The 21,032-nt window shown below is 47.5% G+C and overlaps 1 protein-coding gene across 1 annotated transcript in view; it reads right to left on the bottom strand.

Annotated features, from left to right (window-relative positions):
• The window catches only part of TECTB (tectorin beta), a 197,909-nt gene that overhangs the window by 82,399 nt on the left and 94,478 nt on the right, over positions 1–21,032 (bottom strand). The window contains exon 6 of the mRNA XM_086920285.1: positions 7,638–7,741. Within this exon, the coding sequence (XP_086776411.1) occupies positions 7,638–7,741 (104 nt within the window). The remainder of the gene's footprint in view (positions 1–7,637; positions 7,742–21,032) is intronic.

Genomic DNA, 21,032 nt, shown 5'->3' with positions numbered 1-21,032 from the left:
TGGGTTTTGGGGTGTCAGGGGGCAATTTTAGGGTTCAGGGTGGGTATAGGTTATGGGGTGCCAGCGGGGAATTTATGGTTCAGGGTGGGTATGGAGTGCCAGGGGACATTTTAGGGTTCAGCGTGGGTATGTGTTTTGGTGTGCCAGGGGTAATTTTAGGGTTCATGGGTATGGGGTTTGGGGTGCCAGGGGTAATTGTAAGGTTCAGGGTGGGTGTGGGTTTTGAGGTGCCATGGGATTAATTTTAGGGTTCAGCGTGAGTATGTGTTTTATAGTGCCAGGGGTAATTTTAGCGTTTAGGGCAGGTGTGGGTTTGGGATGTCAGGGGGCTATTTTAGGGTTCATGGTGGGTATGGGGTGCCAGATGGGAATTTATGGTTCAGCATGGGTATGGGTTTTGGGGTGCCTGGGGTAATTTTAAGGTTCAGGGTGGGTTTGGATTTTGGGGGGCAAGGGGGAATTTATGGTTCAGCATGGGTATGGTTTCTGGGGTGCCAGGGGTAATTTAAGGTTCAGGGCGGGTATGGGTTTTGGGGCTCCAGGGGGGTGATTTTAGAGTTCAGGGTGGTATTGGGTTTTGGGGTGCCAGGGGGTAATTTTAGGGTGTGGGGTGGGTATGGGTTTTGGGGTGCCGGGGAGGGATAATTTTAGGGATAGGATGGGTATGGGTTTTGGGGTGCCAGGGGTAATTACAGATTTCAGGGCGGGTATGGGTTTTAGGGTGTGAAGGGGTTAATTTTAGGGTTCAGCGTGGGTATGTGTTTTGGTGTGCCAGGGGTAATTTTAAGATTCAGGGTGAGTATGGGTTTTGGGGGGCAATGCATCAAACTAACAAAAATGTGTGCTTTAATTGTTGTCCAGTTTCAAATGTAGAATTCACCAAATTTTTTTCTCAGCTTGACCTGAGCATTAACCGATCCTGATTATCTGCCATTTTAGCTCCGCCCCATTGATTTACATTAGCCACGCCCCTTCCTCTGCCATGTTAGCCCCCCCCGAAATTAAGACCTAGTTGCGCCCCTGGAGTATACCCAGCACACTCGGGGTGAAAATTGCAAAAAACACAGTTGATGGACAGAATGTAGAATAATGTCATACATTCACCCCAGTACAAGGATCTGGGCCTAAATCCATCGTTTTTTTGCACTCCACACCACCGTGGGTTAGACACTGGCTATCTGCAAATCAGCTCTGACCCTGTGCCTCATGGGAACAGTCCAGTCCGAACTACCAAGCCATGTCTTTCCCAGACCGGAATCAAGCATCCAAGGACCGGTTTCTGGCTATCATCCTTCATCAGCCTGGATAGCTTGACGCCAGTGGTATGGAGAGCCTGGGACTCACGTCTGAGTATACCCAGCACACTCGGGGTGAAAATTGCAAAAAACACAGTTGATGGACAGAATGTAGAACAATGTCATACATTCACCCCAGTACAAGGATCTGGGCCTAAATCCATCGTTTTTTTGCACTCCACACCACCCTGGGTTAGACACTGGCTATATGCAAATCAGCTCTGACCCTGTGCCTCACGGGAACAGTCCAGTCCGAACTAGGACCGGTTTCTGGCTATCAGCCTTCATCAGCCTGGATAGCTTGACGCCAGTGGTGTGGAGAGCCTGGGACTCACGTCTGAGTATACCCAGCACACTCGGGGTGAAAATTGCAAAAAACACAGTTGATGGACAGAATGTAGAACAATGTCATACATTCACCCCAATACAAGGATCTGGGCCTAAATCCATCGTTTTTTTGCACTCCACACCACCCTGGGTTAGACACTGGCTATATGCAAATCAGCTCTGACCCTGTGCCTCATGGGAACAGTCCAGTCCGAACTACCAAGCCATGTCTTTCCCAGACCGGAATCAAGCATCCAAGGACCGGTTTCTGGCTATCAGCCTTCATCATCCTGGATAGCTTGACGCCAGTGGTGTGGAGAGCCTGGTACTCACGTCTGAGTATACCCAGCACACTCGGGGTGAAAATTGCAAAAAACACAGTTGATGGACAGAATGTAGAACAATGTCATACATTCACCCCATAACAAGGATCTGGGCCTAAATCCATCGTTTTTTTGCACTCCACACCACCCTGGGTCAGACACTGTCTATATGCAAATCAGCTCTGACCCTGTGCCTCATGGGAACAGTCCAGTCCGAACTACCAAGCCATGTCTTTCCCAGACCGGAATCAGGCATCCAAGGACCGGTTTCTGGCTATCAGCCTTCATCAGCCTGGATAGCTTGACGCCAGTGGTGTGGAGAGCCTGGGACTCACGTCTGAGTATACCCAGCACACTCGGGGTGAAAATTGCAAAAAACACAGTTGATGGACAGAATGTAGAACAATGTCATACATTCACCCCAGTACAAGGATCTGGGCCTAAATCCATCGTTTTTTTGCACTCCACACCACCCTGGGTTAGACACTGGCTATATGCAAATCAGCTCTGACCCTGTGCCTCATGGGAACAGTCCAGTCCGAACTACCAAGCCATGTCTTTCCCAGACCGGAATCAAGCATCCAAGGACCGGTTTCTGGCTATCAGCCTTCATCAGCCTGGATAACTTGACGCCAGTGGTGTGGAGAGCCTGGGACTCACGTCTGAGCATACCCAGCACACTCGGGGTGAAAATTGCAAAAAACACAGGTGATGGACAGAATGTAGAACAATGTCATACATTCACCCCAGTACAAGGATCTGGGCCTAAATCCATTGTTTTTTGCACTCCACACCACCCTGGGTTAGACACTGGCTATATGCAAATCAGCTCTGACCCTGTGCCTCATGGGAACAGTCCAGTCCGAACTACCAAGCCATGTCTTTCCCAGACCCGAATCAAGCATCCAAGGCCCGGTTTCGTGGCTATCAGCCTTCATCAGCCTGGATAGCTTGACACCAGTGGTGTGGAGAGCCTGGGACTCACGTCTGAGTATACCCAGCACACTCGGGGTGAAAATTGCAAAAAACACAGTTGATGGACAGAATGTAGAACAATGTCATACATTCACCCCAGTACAAAGATCTGGGCCTAAATCCATCGTTTTTTTGCACTCCACACCACCCTGGGTTAGACACTGGCTATATGCAAATCAGCTCTGACCCTGTGCCTCATGGGAACAGTCCAGTCCGAACTACCAAGCCATGTCTTTCCCAGACCGGAATCAAGCATCCAAGGACCGGTTTCTGGCTATCAGCCTTCATCATCCTGGATAGCTTGACGCCAGTGGTGTGGAGAGCCTGGTACTCACGTCTGAGTATACCCAGCACACTCGGGGTGAAAATTGCAAAAAACACAGTTGATGGACAGAATGTAGAACAATGTCATACATTCACCCCAATACAAGGATCTGGGCCTAAATCCATCGTTTGTTTGCACTCCACACCACCCTGGGTTAGACACTGGCTATATGCAAATCAGCTCTGACCCTGTGCATCATGGGAACAGTCCAGTCCGAACTACCAAGCCATGTCTTTCCCAGACCGGAATCAAGCATCCAAGGACCGGTTTCTGGCTATCAGCCTTCATCAGCCTGGATAGCTTGACGCCAGTGGTGTGGAGAGCCTGGGATTCACGTCTGAGTATACCCAGCACACTCGGGGTGAAAATTACAGATAGCCAGAAACCGGTCCTTGGATGCTTGATTCCGGTCAGGGAAAGACATGGCTTGGTAGTTCGGACTGGACTGTTCCCATGGGGCACAGGGTCAGAGCTGATTTGCATATAGCCAGTGTCTAACCCAGGGTGGTGTGGAGTGCAAAAAAACGATGGATTTAGGCCCAGAGCCTTGTACTGTGGTGAAGACGTGAGTTCCAGGCTCTCCACACCACTGGAGTCAAGCTATCCAGGCTGATGAAGGCTGATAGCCAGAAACCGGTCCTTGGATGCTTGATTCCGGTCTGGGAAAGACATGGCTTGGTAGTTCAGACTGGACTGTTCCCATGGGGCACAGGGTCAGAGCTGATTTGCATATAGCCAGTGTCTAACCCAGGGTGGTGTGGAGTGCAAAAAAACGATGGATTTAGGCCCAGATCCTTGTACTGGGGTGAATGTATGACATTGTTCTACATTCTGTCCATCAACTGTGTTTTTTGCAATTTTCACCCCGTGTGTGCTGGGTATACTCAGACGTGAGCCCCAGGCTCTCCACACCACTGGAGTCAAGCTATCCAGGCTGATGAAGGCTGATAGCCAGAAACCGGTCCTTGGATGCTTTATTCCGGTCTGGGAAAGACATGGCTTGGTAGTTCGGACTTGACTGTTCCCATGGGGTACAGGGTCAGAGCTGATTTGCATATAGCCAGTGTCTAACCCAGGGTGGTGTGGAGTGCAAAAAAATTATGGATTTAGGCCCAGATCCTTGTACTGGCGTGAATGTATGACATTGTTCTACATTCTGTCCATCAACTGTGTTTTTTGCAATTTTCACCCGGAGTGTGCTGGGTATACTCAGACGTGAGTCCTAGGCTCTCCACACCACTGGAGTCAAGCTATCCAGGCTGATGAAGGCTGATAGCCAGAAACCGGTCCTTGGATGCTTGATTCCGGTCTGGGAAAGACATGGCTTGGTAGTTCGGACTGGACTGTTCCCATGGGGCACAGGGTCAGAGCTGATTTGCATATAGCCAGTGTCTAACCCAGGGTGGTGTGGAGTGCAAAAAAACGATGGATTTAGGCCCAGATCCTTGTACTGGGGTGAATGTTTGAAATTGTTCTACATTCTGTCCATCAACTGTGTTTTTTGCCCTTCTAAATTAAGGGATGTAGTTATTAAGATGGGTCATGAAGGCCATCTTGGTGTAACCAAAACTTGTATGAAGATTAGACAGCATTATTGGTGGCCGGGGTTGGAAGCCCAGGTTAAAGGACTTATTGATGGTTGTGAAGAATGCTTGCTTTCTGATAAGCACTGGAAGATTCCGAAGTTGTCTCTTCATCCTACTGAGTTTCCTGAGCAAGCTTGGGTTAAGGTGGGTTTGGATTTTTCCGGTCCCTATTTAATTCTTCCGGAGGCGTGTAGGTATTTGATCCTGGCTGTTGACTATCATTCCAAGTGGATGTATTATAAGTTTGTGGACGCGCCTAATACTAAGAATACAATTTTGTTTTAAAAAAAATTGTTTTTGGTTGAAGGGGCTCCTAGGTGTTTAGTCACTGATAACGGGACTCATTTTTTGTCGGATCGAATGTGTTCGTTTTTGGGGTCTCTTGATGTTAAACATCTGAAAGCCGCTAAGTACTCCCCCGCATCTAATGGTTTGGTGGAGCGTGGTAATAAGATTCTTAAAGAAGGGATTCAAACTGCTGTGGCGTCTGGTTTGGATGTCAGTTCATTTTTGGAAGAGAAGGTTTGGAGTTACAATGTGACTCCACATTGCACCACTGGGGTAACTCCCTTTGAGTTACTTAGGGGAAGAAAAGTTAAATCCTTACTTCTTCCTTCTTGGATGGTCGGTAAGAATGAGGTGAAAGTGCAGGCTTCTGGTGTGTTGGAGAAGGTGAGGCGTAGTCAGGCTCTGATGAAAAAACATTTTGACGGTAAAGGGTCGGTGGATGATGTTGATATTTCTGTTGGTGATTGGGTGTTATGCAAAAAACCCTTTATCGTTAAGAAAGGTGAGTCTCATTTTTATGACCCGATTCAAGTTTGTAAGGTTAGTAAAGGGGCTGTTTTCCTCAACGGCAGAGGTTGGTGGAATAAGAGACAGGTAGTCAAGTTGCGAAAAGACCAGGCTGAGTTAATTAAAAAAAAAAAAAAGAGAAGAGTAGTTGTTCTAACGAATTGAAATTGACTTTTTGGTTGCAAGATCAAGGGGGTAGTATTGTTGTTGCTGCTCCTGCTTCCAGTATTACTGGCAGTGCTTTTGTTGTTCCTTCTTCTAATGCCGCTGCTCCAGTGGTAAGGAATGTCGTGGGGGACAGGTCTGCTAGAAGTGGGCGCACTATTAGATTACCTGCTAGGTTTGGGGATTTTGTGACTTATTGAACTGTTTTTTTTTGTTTTTTTGTTTTTTGTTTTTGTTTTATATAAAGGGGGAGGTGTTGTAGTGGTCTGGTTCTTTAAGAATGTGTAACATGTCTTCCCTTTTAGAATGCTTTGTTTAGAATGCTTTGATGTTCTTGGAGCGTGTGTTCCCGTGGGTTCGATCAGGTGTTGGTGATCGTAATTCGAGGGAACACACTGCTCCGCTCTGTGGCTTAAGAAACCTTATCTTTTGAATAAAGAAGAAAACTCTAATCTACCTGCATCTTCGTGAAGGCTTCTTCTTATAATACTTTGTGAATACTGAAAGTCATAAAGTTCGACTTTCGGCATTCACAAAGGGCATTTACGAGTAGTAAATGCCCTTTGTGAATTCTGAAAGTTGTAAAGTTAGACTTTTGTCTAACTTTACCTTTGTGAATCGGGACCAACATTGGCAAAATTGTAGCAGTACTTCATGTTTGCAAAATGTCCCGATATTTGTTTTTCAAAATGTGGTCACCCTAGTTGAAAGACCAACAAAATACAAGCAGAATATTTTGTTTCTTGTAGCCACATCTCTGATTGCGCCCCCATGCTTACTGGTCTTGCCGCCACTTTAAATTTTCTCATGCACTTCAGTCGCTGGTTATAACATAGCATTTTCACAAATGGTGATTTTTTCTCATCGTCATATGCACAAAGACTATCCGTTTATATTATGTTATTCTGAGCGAAGTACCAGAGTTGTTATTTGCCTCACCATTGTTTACCAACTTCGCAGAGACTAACAGGCACATGCATCAATGTTGGCTTTTGCGATTCCTTAATTGCAATTTTTAAGAATCGCAAAAGCCTATGCATGTAGAAATCACTTACAAAATAGCGATTTCTAAACATTCATTAATTGCGACTCGCAAATTGCGTATCGCAATTAAGGAATACCTCCCCATTCATTCCTATGGGCCTAGAGGCCCAAAGGAAGGAATGGGAAGACATTCTCAATTTGCGATTCTCAATTAGAGAATCGCAAATTGAGAATGCAATTTAAAGGGTGCCAGGGTGTCAAAAGGACACCCTGTTGCACCCCTGAAATTGATCTGTGCACATATGTTGCGCACACACATGCCCTAAGGGCATGTGTGGGAGCAACATGAAACTTTGAAAATGCACAAAAGTGCATTTTTCAAAGTTTTTGCAAATTACCATGAAGTTCAACTTTATGGTAATTTGCTACTCCTATTAGCGAAATTGCTAATTTTTTTACTTTGATGCACTGCATTTAAGGAATCTCAATTTGGGATTCCTTAAATGCAATCGCAATTTAAGGAATCTCAATTTAGAGATTCCTTAAATTGCGATTTTTGCATTTGGGATGATGCATCCCAAATGCAAAAATACTGGTCGCAAAGGGGCAGATTCTGAGAATCTGCCCGTTTGCGACCGGTTTTTAGCTTGATGCATGTGGCTGTAAACCTTTAAATATTTGATTAGTAGGAATTACTATGAAGCCAATATATCCTTTGGGGTTAAAGAGAAAAAGAAAGGTTTGCTATTTTCTGTCACTCAAATAGTGCATAGTTGAAACACCGCCTCTTCATAGCTTTACGCCAATCATCGTGACGTCAATGTTGACGCTGACATCTACTCCCAGGCGCACAGCACTGTACCTGCTGCTTATCCCTTTGGCCTCCACTCCAGCGAAGATGTCTGAACCGATGTCTGATGTTTCCACCACAAAGGGAGCTTCTTTCTGTGTGGCAAACTTAGCATTCTTTGGAGGAAGATACACAGAATTAATAAACATGCAGTAGAATGCTACAAAAGAAGTGGTAACATACAAAGTTCTACGTGAGACTCTGAGCGCGCCGCTCAAAGACAAGAATGTCACCCTATGAGAGAAGCAAACAGATGGGCCGCTGGGAAATTTCAAGGTGCAGTGAGTGGAGGGTGTGTGGCTCTGGAGACCTCAGCGAAATGCATCTCTCTCCTCCTTCCTACTGCTCAGGCGTCAGCATGGGAATCAAACAAGTGCATAATAAATTTGGCACATTTATGAGCAGATAATGACTCTGAGGACTGTTTTCGTAAACTAAAGTGAGATACCCCTGATCAGTACAAGAAACAATAGGGCTTATTCATAAGCCTCTTGCGCCGCTGTTTCATCACTTTTTGTGACACTCCTGTGGCACAGGATCCGGCTCCTTATTTACCAGACAGCACTAAGCCACCTTTTTGGCTTAATGTTGCCTTGTAAATATCTTTCTCTTCAACGCAGTTTTCTGAATTAAAGGGGCTTGCAATGGGTGTGGCTGGGGCACTCCCAGCAACATCTATGGCTTTTTTTTAAATTTATTTTTTTAACATAAGATTTTATTGAAAAGAAAAAGCAGAGTCAATAATCCAGTCACACATAAAAGGACACAGTAGAATCAAGATACATAATAATCAAAATGATAAGTCAGTGTACAGTTCGATTTAAGGGTCCAGCTCGGTCCATGGCTAATTCCGTTGTCGGAGATTCACAGCGTTCACAACAGTATTTATTCCAATGGCCCCATTTCTTATCCCACTTTACGTGGCAGCCTCTAAGTTTATACACAGTTTTTTCAGCCAGCATGCTGTCCAGCTCAGCCATCCAACCCACCACTAGCGGCCTTTCAGCAGAGCCCCACTTCATAGCAATTGAATGTTTAGCAATCAGGAAACCCAACGCCGCCACTGTAGTTCCAATTCGTTCAGGTCCGTGGCCCCCCATATATTGAGGACATTTTCTTTTGGCGACAGTGGGATGGGTTTTCCCAGGGAGTCCCTCATTTTTCGAGCAGTTCCCCCCCAGAATTGTTGTATTACTGGACAGTCCAATAAGACATGATAGAAGGTGCCAATCTGGCCACAGCCCCTTAGACATAACTCATCAGGGCGCCTCCCGATTCTGGCCAGTAGAGTAGCGAACAGGTAGGCCCTATGTAAAACCTTTATTTGGATCTATCGGAACCGATGGTTGATTGCTGTCTCTCTAGAGGACATCAGGGCCGACCACCATTCCTCATCTTCTAATAGGCCTAGGTCTGCCTGCCATTTGTCTCGTAGGGGCTGGAAGGTGTCAGGGAGATTGTTACAGAGTTTACGATAGGTGTAGGATATGGCCTTTGCTGGGAGAGGTTCCGAGAGCAGTTCTATCCTCCAAGGGGGAAGTCTCAGGTAGGGAGGAGAGGAGAGGTCAGGGATGGCGGTGAGGACGGCATGTTTGATTTGGAGATAGCAGAAAGATTCTGTCCGTGCGAGTGTGTATTTGGGTTGCAAGTCCGCAAACGTCAGTAGCTTGCCTCTGTGTACTAGGTCTCCCACAGTCGAAATCCCTATTGTGTCCCATCTATCAAATCCCAAGGGGAAGCAAATGGAGCCAAGTTGTTGCGACGACCATAGTGGTGTTGCTTTGGTAAGTTTATTCGACTAGCCCCTACACTTGTTGGCCTCGTGCCATATTGCGACTGTTTATGCCATGGGTCCTATGTTCCTCTTCCTGACCGGTTTGCTGTAGAGGGCCCCTAGATAACCCTCCCGCCCAGTCTGATATCTGTCCAGGTGGAAGGCCGGATCCAGGGGCGAGCCATGCATCCAGTGGTTAGTGGCCACCAGTTGCGACGACCAATAATAGAGGCGCAGATTAGGCAAAGCGATGCCTCCGTCATACCAACTCTGGGTAAGCTTGTGGAGGGCGATGCGGGCCGCCCCGCCATCCCACAACAGAAGCTGCATTTCAGTCTCCACAGCATTGAAATAGGAGTTAGGAACCGGAAAGGGACAGTTCTGTAGGGTACACAAGAAGCGCGGGAGCACCAGCATTTTAAATAAGGCCGCCCTACCAGGGAGGGAGAGTGGTAGAGATCGCCAATGAGCTACGTCACTGTGCATCCTGCGTAGGGGACCTAATAGGTTCCGGTCATGGAACACTGTAGGATCAGAGGTGACAAAGATACCTAAATATTTAAAGCCATCTTGGGCCACCGTAATGGAAAACCCTTGGGGCAACAGGGGCAGGGGGCCGTGCAGCATGTATAATACCGATTTAGACCAATTGATCGAATAACCCGAATATTTTCCGAAGTTGGTGAGGACATGGAATAGACTAATAATAGAGGACCGGGGGAAGAAACATATACCAGGATATCATCTGCATCGAGGGAAATTTTGTCGGCTGTCTCGTCATTCCATTGGAGGCCTCTAATGGAGACGTCCGTGCGGACCCAGTGGGCCAGAGGCTCCAGGGTCAGGGTAAACAGTAGTGGTAACAAGGGGCAACCTTGTTGGGTCCCCCTGTGGAGCCTAAATTGTCGAGACATATGATTATTGACACGCACTTGGCCCAATAAGTCTGTATATAAGAGTCGTACCCATTGGATAAACTTGGGCCCGAAGCCAAATCTGAGCAGGACCTCAAAGAGATAAGACCACTTGATCGAATCGAACGCCATTGTGGCGTCGAGGGACAGAATGGCTGCATCTTCCTGTATATAAGGCTGCCGACTCAGAACATTATTGACCCTTCGTAGATTCAGGGCCGTATTGCGTCCCGGGAGGAAACCCGACTGGTCGTCATGGATCAAGGAGGAAAGCACGACGAGGAGCCGATTGGCCAGAAGCTTAGCCAGGATCTTGGCCTCCGCACTAATCAGAGAGATTGGTCTATAGGAACCGCAGTCGGTGGGTGGTTTATTCGGCTTGAGGATGACCACTATGGAGGCCAGTCTTTGATCGAGTGGTAGGGTACCACTATCTCGACTATCTTCAAACATGTTAATGAGGTGTGGGATGATTCCGGGAGCCATGCCTTTCAGAAATTCAATGGGGACTCCATTGGGACCCATAGCTTTGCCAGAGTTAATGGCAAAAAGGGCTGTAGTTAGCTCGTCCGCCGTAATGTCAGCGTCTAGCGTCTCTTTTTCAGTCTCTGAGAGAGTAGGTAGGTGCATCTACTCTATGAGTTGTCTGGACTCCTCCGAGGTATAGCGCGCTCCAGCAGAATAAATAAGTGCCAAATAGTCGGCGAAAGCCTCCGCTATTTCCTGCGGATCTACGGTTATTGACCTATCCGGTCTCGCAATGGACAACACCCATCTAGTTCCCTGTTCATGCCGTTCCAGCCAAGCAAACATCTTCCCCGCACGGTCACCGAATTCATATACACGGTGGCATGTGTGAAGTAATCGAGCCTGTGCCTTTTCCTGTGCCAGTGCCTTATAGTCGAGTTGCCGAGCTCGGGTATGGCAGGCCGTCTCTGCCGAGGGGCAGTGCTGTGGGACATTTCAAGACGAAGAAGGTCAGATTCAGCCTGAAGGATCTGTTCATTGTGCTTCCGCAGATATCCAAGTTTGAGAGCTAGAGCCCTACCTTTAATAACCGCTAGGTATGCTTCCCAGATCGTGACTGCTGAGCGTACCGATCCAACATTTTCTGTAAAATAGAAGTCAGTATGCTCAATCAGGCTGTCTTTAATGTCTGGAATCTGCAAAAGCCAGGGATTGATGATTATGGGACCTCGGGTGAAATGGTGATGGTACTTTAGATCCACACTAAGAGGAGAGTGGTCAGAGATGCCTCGGGGAAGACCCTTGGGTCTTTTGAAGAAGCCAATGTCTGCTGTGGGGCAGAAGAAATAGTCGATCCGGGACATGCTGTTGTGTGCGTTAGAATAATGCGTGAAATAAGGTGTATCAGGGTAATAGGTTCTCCAAACATCCTCAAGTCCCATCGCTTGTACAAACTCTGAAAGGTCAGAACTATGCCTGCGTGAGCGGCTCCTGGGCTGTCGGTCAAGTTCATCACTCATCGTCATGTTAAAATCCCCCCAATGAGGAGTGTACCGGTAGGGAGGCCTGTCAGTCGGGCGCCCATGTCTCGGAGGGAATCCTGGCCCAGGGCCGGTGGGAGGTATGCCGATATGATGTTCAGAGGACGTCCCTACCAGGCGGCCTCAACAAGTGCAAAGCGGCCTAGAGGGTCAGCCCATGTCTTTGTGTAAGTGAGCGCTAGATTCTTTTTAACAAGAATTCCCGTGCCTTGGGACCCAGAGGTGAATCCCGCATGTACCAGTAGTCTATAACCCACTCTCTGAAGTGCTTGACAAGTGTTGCCCACCAAATGTGTCTCTTGCAACAATACTATGTCGGGGGAGTGGCGCTATAGGTATTGGAGAACTATACCGCTTTTTATTTTATGCCCTAGCCCGTTGACATTCCACGACATTATCGTGAGGGTTCTAGAGAGGGGCTGCGGCATAATGGTGGATGTTATGGGATCTGTGTAGGTGTGACACGAGGAGAACTAACTTGCACATCTGAGTGACCGTGATCAGAAGGAACGCGAGACAAGGGGACCTCCGGACCTATTGGGGACTAGCTACTGCCAGATGCATCTGATACGCCATGGTTGGACCCTGAAAAAGATTTGGATTATAACAAGGAAAGACTCTGCTGTAAACGAAAAATGCAATAGTCAAAAACAATAACGCACCTTCCCACTCCCCTTCCTCCCACAAACCCTCCCTTCCCCCCTGCCCGCGGACCTAAAACTATCCACACCCCAACTCGGCAGAGTGCCTGTCGCTCTCCCAATCATGTGCGGGTACCTGGTGAGCCGTACATGCCTCTCGGTCATCATGGTAAAACAAGGAAAAAAAATTCACTTTTCAAACCAACCTGTGCGTATAAATATGTCATAAAGATAGGAACATAACATACGTTTAAGATGATCATCCGGCCCTGTGAACAAAAGGGATTAAACAGTATAGAGCAGAAGTGAAGTCTTCATCTCACCACTCTGAGCGGGATCTCAGTCCCTGACACTGGCGGTCTAGCTGGAGTATTAACGGTCATCCAAGCCAGCCATCAATTGTGTGGAGACATCATTGTTCAGCGAGCTCGCCCTCCATCAGTTGGTCTCGTCGCTCCGAAGGACGATCTCGGCGGTTGCCTGTCCCAGGGCCACCACTATTGTTCTGGGGCTTTCCGGCCTGACGCCATCCCTCCAGCCATTCCCTCGCCGCCTCTGGCGACTCAAAAAACGATGCTTTACCCTCCACCTCAACCTGGAGCTTCGCCGGGAAGAGCATGGAGTATTTAATGTCTTTATCTCGCATAGCTCTTTTAACTTCCAGAAAGCTGCGCCTACGTGCCTGCACTTTAACGGTGAAGTCCAGGAAAAATGTGATAAGGGCTTCATCCAGTTGTACGGGGACTCCCGCACGGGCCGTTTGGAGGATGGAGTCCCTGTCTCGGAAATTGAAGACTCTCGCTATGATAGGGTGTGGGGGGAGGGCCCGGCTTCGGGCGGCCCCCTGGGACTCTATGGGCCCGCTCAATAGAAAAGTAGGCAGAGAGACGTTTAGGCTTGAGGTGTTTCTGGATGAGCTCCTCCAGAAAATAGGTCTGCCGCCTGCCCCTCCATTCGCTCCGGAACTCCTAGGATGCAGATGTTGTTACGCCTCACTCTACATTCGTAATCTTCCAGGAGTTCGCCCATGAGGAGCTGTTGTTTTTGCAGGTGTGCCACTTGTTGCTGGAGGGTCGACGTGTCATCAATGAGAGCGGCAGTCTTGACCTCAACGTCCTTGACTTTAGAGTCTATCTTCCGGAGGTCCGCCCGCAAGAGGGTGACCTCGATATTAACGGAGTCAATGCGGGTTTCAAGGGAGGTCCGTACCCCCGCAATAGCCTCCTTCACATCCTCCAGAGTGAGGGACTATACTACAGGTGATGAGGATGCACCCTTTGGTTCTCCTACGGGGGTTGGTCTCTGCCGTCACCCTTGGAGGCCCAGGTAAATGTAGTTATCTGTTTCTGAGTAGTGGACCTATTTCTCGCGATGTGGAGGGTTACAGCGACAGGACAGTCATACAGTTAGGCAGTGTCCACACCCCAATAGTACACAAAGCTAAAATACGTGGCCCGTCTGAGGGCGCCCAGTCCGAGCCAGCCAGGTAGGCTATATGTGATCGTGGCTCTCTCAGGTTCACCAGCTGGTTAGTAGGGCCCCGGCACTCGCAGATACCACCAACAGGAGGGGAGAAGAGCTGACGGCTCCCCGAAGGGGAGGATGCCCGAGGCGGGAGCGGAAACAGCGACCTACAGGAGCAGCGCCAGTGGGTAAGGGATATCTACAATCCAGGGGACCCCCGAAACAGGCGCACACAAAACAGTAGCTCCAGGTCCGAGAAATGGAGCGCTTGTAACCATGGGGCAGAGTCCCAGCTGGCGCCCCTAGATGCACCGAATCGTGTGCCCCAGATTGGTGGGTCCCGGTCTCTCTTCTTCTGGGCGAACCTCGGGGGTCGGGGAGATCATCCACTGCAGGCAGGAGGCAGTATTGTAGCCAGTGCGGGAGCTCAGGGGGTTCGCAGGCCGAGGCGAGCGAGTCCCGGCACAAGGTCCAAAGCCGGGGGCTCGCGTAGTCACTCACCTGGTCCCTAGGGCAGGCCGCGTCTCCGATCCGGGGGCTGCTTTCCGCCTATTATGAGCAGACGGGCCCGCTCCAGGCAGCGGGCAGCCGTCGCTCGCAGCTCCGACGCCGCAGGACCCCTCTGGGAGCTTTCCTGGGTCTTGACTGCGGCATCGACACTAAACGCCTCGGCAGTCCGCGGACACGGCCGCTATTTTGGGGATGCGAGTCCGTCTCGCCTCCGTGAGATTTTTGCAGAAACAGCCTGTTAGGGCGGCCAGGAACAGGACAGCTCACGCACAGGTAAGCAGCAAAGCTGATCCCTGATCATGGGTATCAGAAGGGCAAATAGCGGAGCAGTATGCCGGATCGACTGGCGAGGGATAAGGAGCCGTTTCAGAACGCGGCCATTCCTCTCGGCTGCAGACCACGCCCCCCACATCCATGGCTTTTTGATACTGCCCCAGATTTACGAGAAATCTCAATCCTGAGGCAGTGCCAAAAACGCCCCAGGGGAGGCGTAAGGGAGGCACAACGAGAAAAAATATCTTTATTTTCCTCGTTTTTCCTTTCTCTATGGGTGCTGCATTATGCAAAAACACCAAGAAAGATGAAAAAGCCTCTTGGGATTGTTAAGGAGTAAAAGAAATGGGAGAAAAATGTTAAGGTTCAATCTTTGTGTTTTAGCAAATTTGTTGTGGAGTTTCATCAGTTTGTAGGTATACACCTCATATTCAGCCTGTTCGTGACTTGCATATGCAAGTAGTTTGGTTTGGCTGTCCCAGCCCTGTCTTCTCCCCGATCTTGCACCCACTCTGAGACTTTGTAAATGTGAATTTTCATGCATGAAACAGAAGTGCGCAGGTACAGCATGTTTTATAGCACAACCAAATATTTTTTGTAAATGAGCAAGCTAAGCATTTTCATGGGCCCACATCTATTTTGAGTGCATGTTAGAAATTGGGTTACTGGTTGACAGGAGAGTGAGTTTTGGTCAAGCAGCAACTACAATCCTAGTCAGGGTAAGGCACAAATACGCCCCCAAATTAACTTATGCTCAGCCCCCTAGCAGCTTGGCACAGAGCAGTCAGGCTTAACTTAAAAGCAATGTGTGAGGAATTTGTGCAACATTTCAAACAGTAAAACCCATACTAGGTTATAAAACTAGAGCTTAGATTATTAATTGAAACAAGACCAAATTGACATAAATCCAATCAGTACAACAGAAGTTTTTAATTTTTAAATAAGAAACTGTAGAATAACACCTAAAAGTGTAAAGCCCCAACCGAGGCTATCTGGTCGTACTGGATTGGGTCAAACTCAAAAGTTCAGCCCGATGGAGCGCAGGTTTGATAGAGTCCCACATTAGTCCTGCTGAAGTTTTGCCTTCTCGAATTTTGTGCCAAGAGTCCAGTTCGCGTCGGAGAGATTTGCAGGCAGAGCCGGTTTTAGGGCATTGCGACTGGTGCAGCGGCACTGGGCGCTGACATGTGGAGGGGGCGCTGACCTCAGGGAGTGTGCTGTGTTTAGCAATAACTTCTGATTGGAGCAATGAGGGGCATTTTTGCCCGGAGGTAGTGAGAGAATCTGAGTAGGAGGTCATGGGGGTGGGGAGGCGCCAAAAATAATTGTTGCACCGGCCACCACCAGCGCTAAAGCCGGCGCTGGTTGCAGGGAGCAAGCAGAGCGTTGCAATTGGTGCTTGGCATGGCGCAAAGAGCAGCCTGGGCGTCGCAGCTGCTGACCTCTGTGAAATGGGCTTAAAGTGTAAATGCTACAAGAATGTCCATTAGATATATGAGAGCATGCTCCAAAACTATGAGAATGTGAAAAGTGCAGTATTTTATCAGCCACTGCACAAGCTATTGTACAAGTGAGTTTGCTCAAGGGCCTGATCTATTTATTGGTGGTTGGCTTGTCAACGGCCACGTTGTTGGAGTAAACTACACCATTGCCCGGATGGAGGTGCCAATGGCCAAATATGACCAGCAGACATTTCTAGCATAGGTAGGAATCACCATCATGGCGTTCCTATCAATGCATTGTACTTTTGCTGTTGACTCAATATAATGGATCCAGGTGGCAATTTTTTTTTTCTTTTCGATTACCAGATTTTCTAATTTCACATTGTGCAATTCAACTACTAGAAGGGCATCTCTTTCCCCTCTCTCATGTTCCATCAAAAGTTAATGCTTTGACTTTAATTTGTGTGCATGAAGTTAGAGCGTGGGTGGCAGACCACATGAATACTCAGTTTGTTTCCGGCTTGAGAATCCAAGAGAACTTCTAGCTGAGCCAGAACCAAGCATCTAGCACGAGCTTGGCTTGAGCCTTCAGTGGCAAGCCCACCTCTATCACATAATGGAAAATAAGGGGGCAAAGGCATAGGAATAACGTAATTTCACTACCATCAAACAATTTGGTGAAGCATGGGTACCAACACCACAGAACAAGCCTCCTTGTTTCAAGATTTATAACTTTCTCACTACAAACCATTTCACTGGTTGGACTATGAGTATCTAATGGTTGAACTCCGTGATTGTTAGGTTTCAGTCTTGCTCTGTTACTACATACTTACTATCAGTGTTTAATTTCATTTAAAGTTCTCCTTTCTATGATAAAAAAGGAGCAGAGTAATATGCTCAGGAAGTGATTCACCAAGAGCACAAATTGACAAATTTGCTACAAGAGGAGGCAGAGATTATTAAAAAATAATGGGTCCGATTCACATAACTAACTTAAGACAACATCCTAAACTTACTACCATTTTGGTATTCACAGAAGGCACTTACTCATTTTGGAATTCACAGAAGGCACATACTCATTTCGGTATTCACAGAAGGTAGGACTCCTAACTTTACTACGCCTAAACTGAGAAAAATCTTAACTTTAACACTTTCGGTATTCACAGAAGGCATTTAGAAGTCCTAAAGTTAGGAGTCCAAACTTTACTACTCCTAAACTGAGAAAAATCCTAACATTAAGACTTTCGGTATTCACAGAAGGCATTTAGGAGTCCTACAGTTAGGACTCCTAACTTCTGTGAATACCGAAATGAGTAAGTGCCTTCCATGAATACCAAAATGGCATTAAGTTTAGGATTTTGTCTTGAGTTAGTTCTGTAAATCGGGCCCCATGCCTTCAGGTCCAATCGTTTCATCAGCCTCATTTCACAACTGGGGTGTGAGTGGTTCCAATGGCGAGACTAAGGGATTACACTTGTCAAAGAAATTCCATTGTATTGTGGAAAATGCCCCTACTTTAAATACAGAGTTGCCAACAAGCATATTTTGGCCAGTGGTAAAGCCAGATTAAACGTCGCCTCCTAGAGCAATGGCTAAAACTTTCCCTATTTTCCATGCCTAACAGTGAAGGGTTGGTGTTTGTGGCTGCAGAAGCCAGTGAACTGCACACCTTGGGCCTCATTTATGAGAAATGAAGCATCGCTGCGTGAAAGCAGCGATGCGTCACTTCTCAGTGCGCACTCCTTGCAACATTCCTGATGCGTCATATTTAATGTATGACGCATCATGTCACAAGGAGTTACAGATACGTCAGTATTACTGACCTATCTGTAAGCGCAAAAGTGACGCATTGCTGGAGTGTGTCACAAACGTGACGCAACTCCATCAATGCGTCCTTTCACATGGGGCAAGCCCCAAGTGAAAGAGCCTGTGTCAGTCTTACGCCTGCTGTGAGGCAGGCGCAAGATTTTGACGCAATGGCGTCCTAAAAGTGACGCATTGAAATCTCATAGATTTCACTGCGTCACTTCTACGACCCTTCCTTGCGTCAATACGCCCCCCTTGCATACATTAAACCTGGCGCACATATAATGTGGCGCAGGGGTTTACAAAGTGACGCATCTACCTAGATGCGTCACTTTTTAAACATGGCAAAACAAGGCGCATTTTTTACGCCACTGGTGCGTCACAAAAAGTGGCGCACCGGCGGCATAAAAGTGACGCACAGCCTCATAAATGAGGCCCCTTGTTTGGGGTAGGGGGGCCGATCTTTGTTAAGGATTTTGTGCAGCACTCACTATCTTAACTGGGGGGCCGATCTTTGTTAAGGATTTTGTGCAGCATTCACTATCTTAACTGAGCCTGTTTCTAAGTACTCCTACTGTGTACATATAGGAGACTAAATGCATAAGGAGATTGTGAGGCCTGACTTACTAAAGGTAGCAATAACAAGCAGAGAATGCTTACCTCAGGGATAAGGTAGAGGGACAGCGACTTAATTTAGAGGGCAGTATGGAATTCAACCCACAATATAACTTCACCACTCACTGTACACAACATGGACATGCTTCAATTCCCCTATGCCCACCTTACACCCCCCTGACCCTTGCTCTGCCTTTCTGGCATCAATGCGGCCTTGATCATGCCACAGACAGTACTTTTTAACCTCTTGGAAATTGTTTGCGAGCACATCAATTCGATGGGCTTTGTGCTTCAGTATGGACTAGATAGCTAGTAAATATCGGGTACCGCCCTCTCCAGGAAAGCAAAACAAGGGCAGTTGGTATTGGTGGCCAAAAGGAAACGTCCAGTCAAGGCAGACACCTCAACACTGCCTTAGACTGTTTTATAATGTCAAGTATTGCTTTCTGTTGGTCCACACAGGGGAACTGAAAGTAAAATGGTAGATTGGTGACTGGAGAGGTTTATGCTTTAGGACAAGCAGGACATTGTGTTTCCCATTTCTATATATACAAAATGATTCCTTGGTAATCTAGTAAACTTTCAGCTCTCTTGGGGGTTGTTGTGGCAGTTTAGGGTGTAATCAATCTTGCATCTGCTCTCATAGGACGCATTAGGGAGAAGTTACTTGGAGGATAGGGTGTGACGTAACAGCCAGAGTTGCCGACTTCGGATCTGGGGATCCAGGTTTGAATCTTGGCGTCAGCTTAACATCCTGTGATTATGGCCAAATCACTTAATCTTCCCATGCCTATGGACAGTGCCTACAGACCCTCATAGGTGATTAGTCGTCCTATGTAAATCCAAATATTATTATTTGTATTATTATTACAAATCGAAGTATGATTGAGTGGTACGAGATTGTGGAGAAAGACCTGTTTCTTTGGGGTGGGCCTACAGTAAGTAATCCTTTAGAGTCTAGTGGATCTAGTGGACTTTCAGTCCCACAAGAGGAGTGACAGATTGGGAGCATACCCCCCTCCCCTACCTAGCTCATTAAGGGTAGTTCGAAGGGGGTGGATGGGAATTGGAGGAATCAAGTCCTTGGACAGAAGGCCTGAACATTGGAGTATCGGTAATTTGATTTAAATGCCCTTGGTGTTGTTTAAGTTACTTTGTTGGGCAATGCTTGGTTACAAATTCCACACAATATGTTTCCCAGGAAATATAAACTGGAGTTAGTTGGAAAATGGAATCCAACAGGTCATTTGCTGCTTCATCTCTGTTATCTTATTTCTGGTAGCAGATAAAATCGTTTGGAGCCCTGTAGCCACAGTGGGAGGTAAATCTCGAAGATTGCCCCTCAGACAGGTAAATCCAGTTGAGTGTTAGGTCTGTTGGCAGTGCTCCAGTGTCTGCTAACTCCACTTTTTTAGTAGGCCTAAGGTTATTGGAGCACCTTACAAGAGATCTGGATTAAATAACACAAGTTCAGGTTAATTATTTAGGCATGAGGAAATTAGGAGCCATATTATGACTTTGACGGAGGGGCACCGAGTGTGCCCTGCCGCCACACCGCCAAAGCCGTGGTCAGGTTGTCTGCCAGATTACGAGTATTTCTCGTGTCTGGTGATCTTTTTCTTGCTGTCCCATGGCGGTGTCCTGAAAATGGGCACCGCAATAGGAATGCCAAAAACAGTTACTGCCCTGCATGGACTGTTACTTCAATGCTGTGCGAGAACTGTAGTGCATACATACAGAGAAGCACATGTTGTGCCCCCCTCATGCATTCCAATGCATAGGAGGCTTTTGTTTCCTCTCTGCCATGGTGTTCATGGAGTAGGAACCTCAATAAGACCGCCGGTTGGAGAGGAAACTCGTAATATGTTTGGCGGGACTCGAGAAGTCGAGCCAAGCATATTCAAGCCACCTGACCACTGCAACAGTGCCAGGGAATGGCGGTTCCTTCACTGGTGTAACAAGACTTGAGGGGGCCCCCCTGCAATGTACGTGGAGGGCCCAATCCGGACTCCATCAAGAGCTTTCATCCAGAGTACTGAACTGAGGGGTTCTCTGGAGCTTGAGACCCCTACGCTTTGGGGGACCAGTGTTACATCACTGGTTCCCTGGCGGCTGAGGCAGGGCAATAGCGGCACTACAGCCCTACTCGTAATAGGGTGGTCGGGAGAACGCAACGGTCACATCCCCGCAAATGTGGATTATAGTCTGGCGGTCAGTGGACCACCAGACTCGTAATAGAGCCCTAAGTGATTTGCGTTTATTTCCCTTCATTTGGCTTCAGTGGTGCTGAAAGGGATTGGGAGGAAGGCCATGATAAGGTGTTTTCCAAAAAAACAGTTAGTCCGTGGGCATTCTAGTTCTTTTAAAATTAAAAAGTACACATCATTTTAAATAATTAGGAATCAGATGTCACTTTCTTTTATGACAGGGGCAGCAAATCACTTCAAGTGGCTGCAAGCA

The sequence above is a fragment of the Lissotriton vulgaris genome, chromosome 5 (genome assembly GCF_964263255.1).
Source record: "Lissotriton vulgaris chromosome 5, aLisVul1.2, whole genome shotgun sequence".
Lineage (NCBI taxonomy): Eukaryota > Metazoa > Chordata > Amphibia > Caudata > Salamandridae > Lissotriton > Lissotriton vulgaris.
Note: the sequence above shows the minus strand (reverse complement) of the source record. Positions and strands in the feature narration are given on the sequence as shown.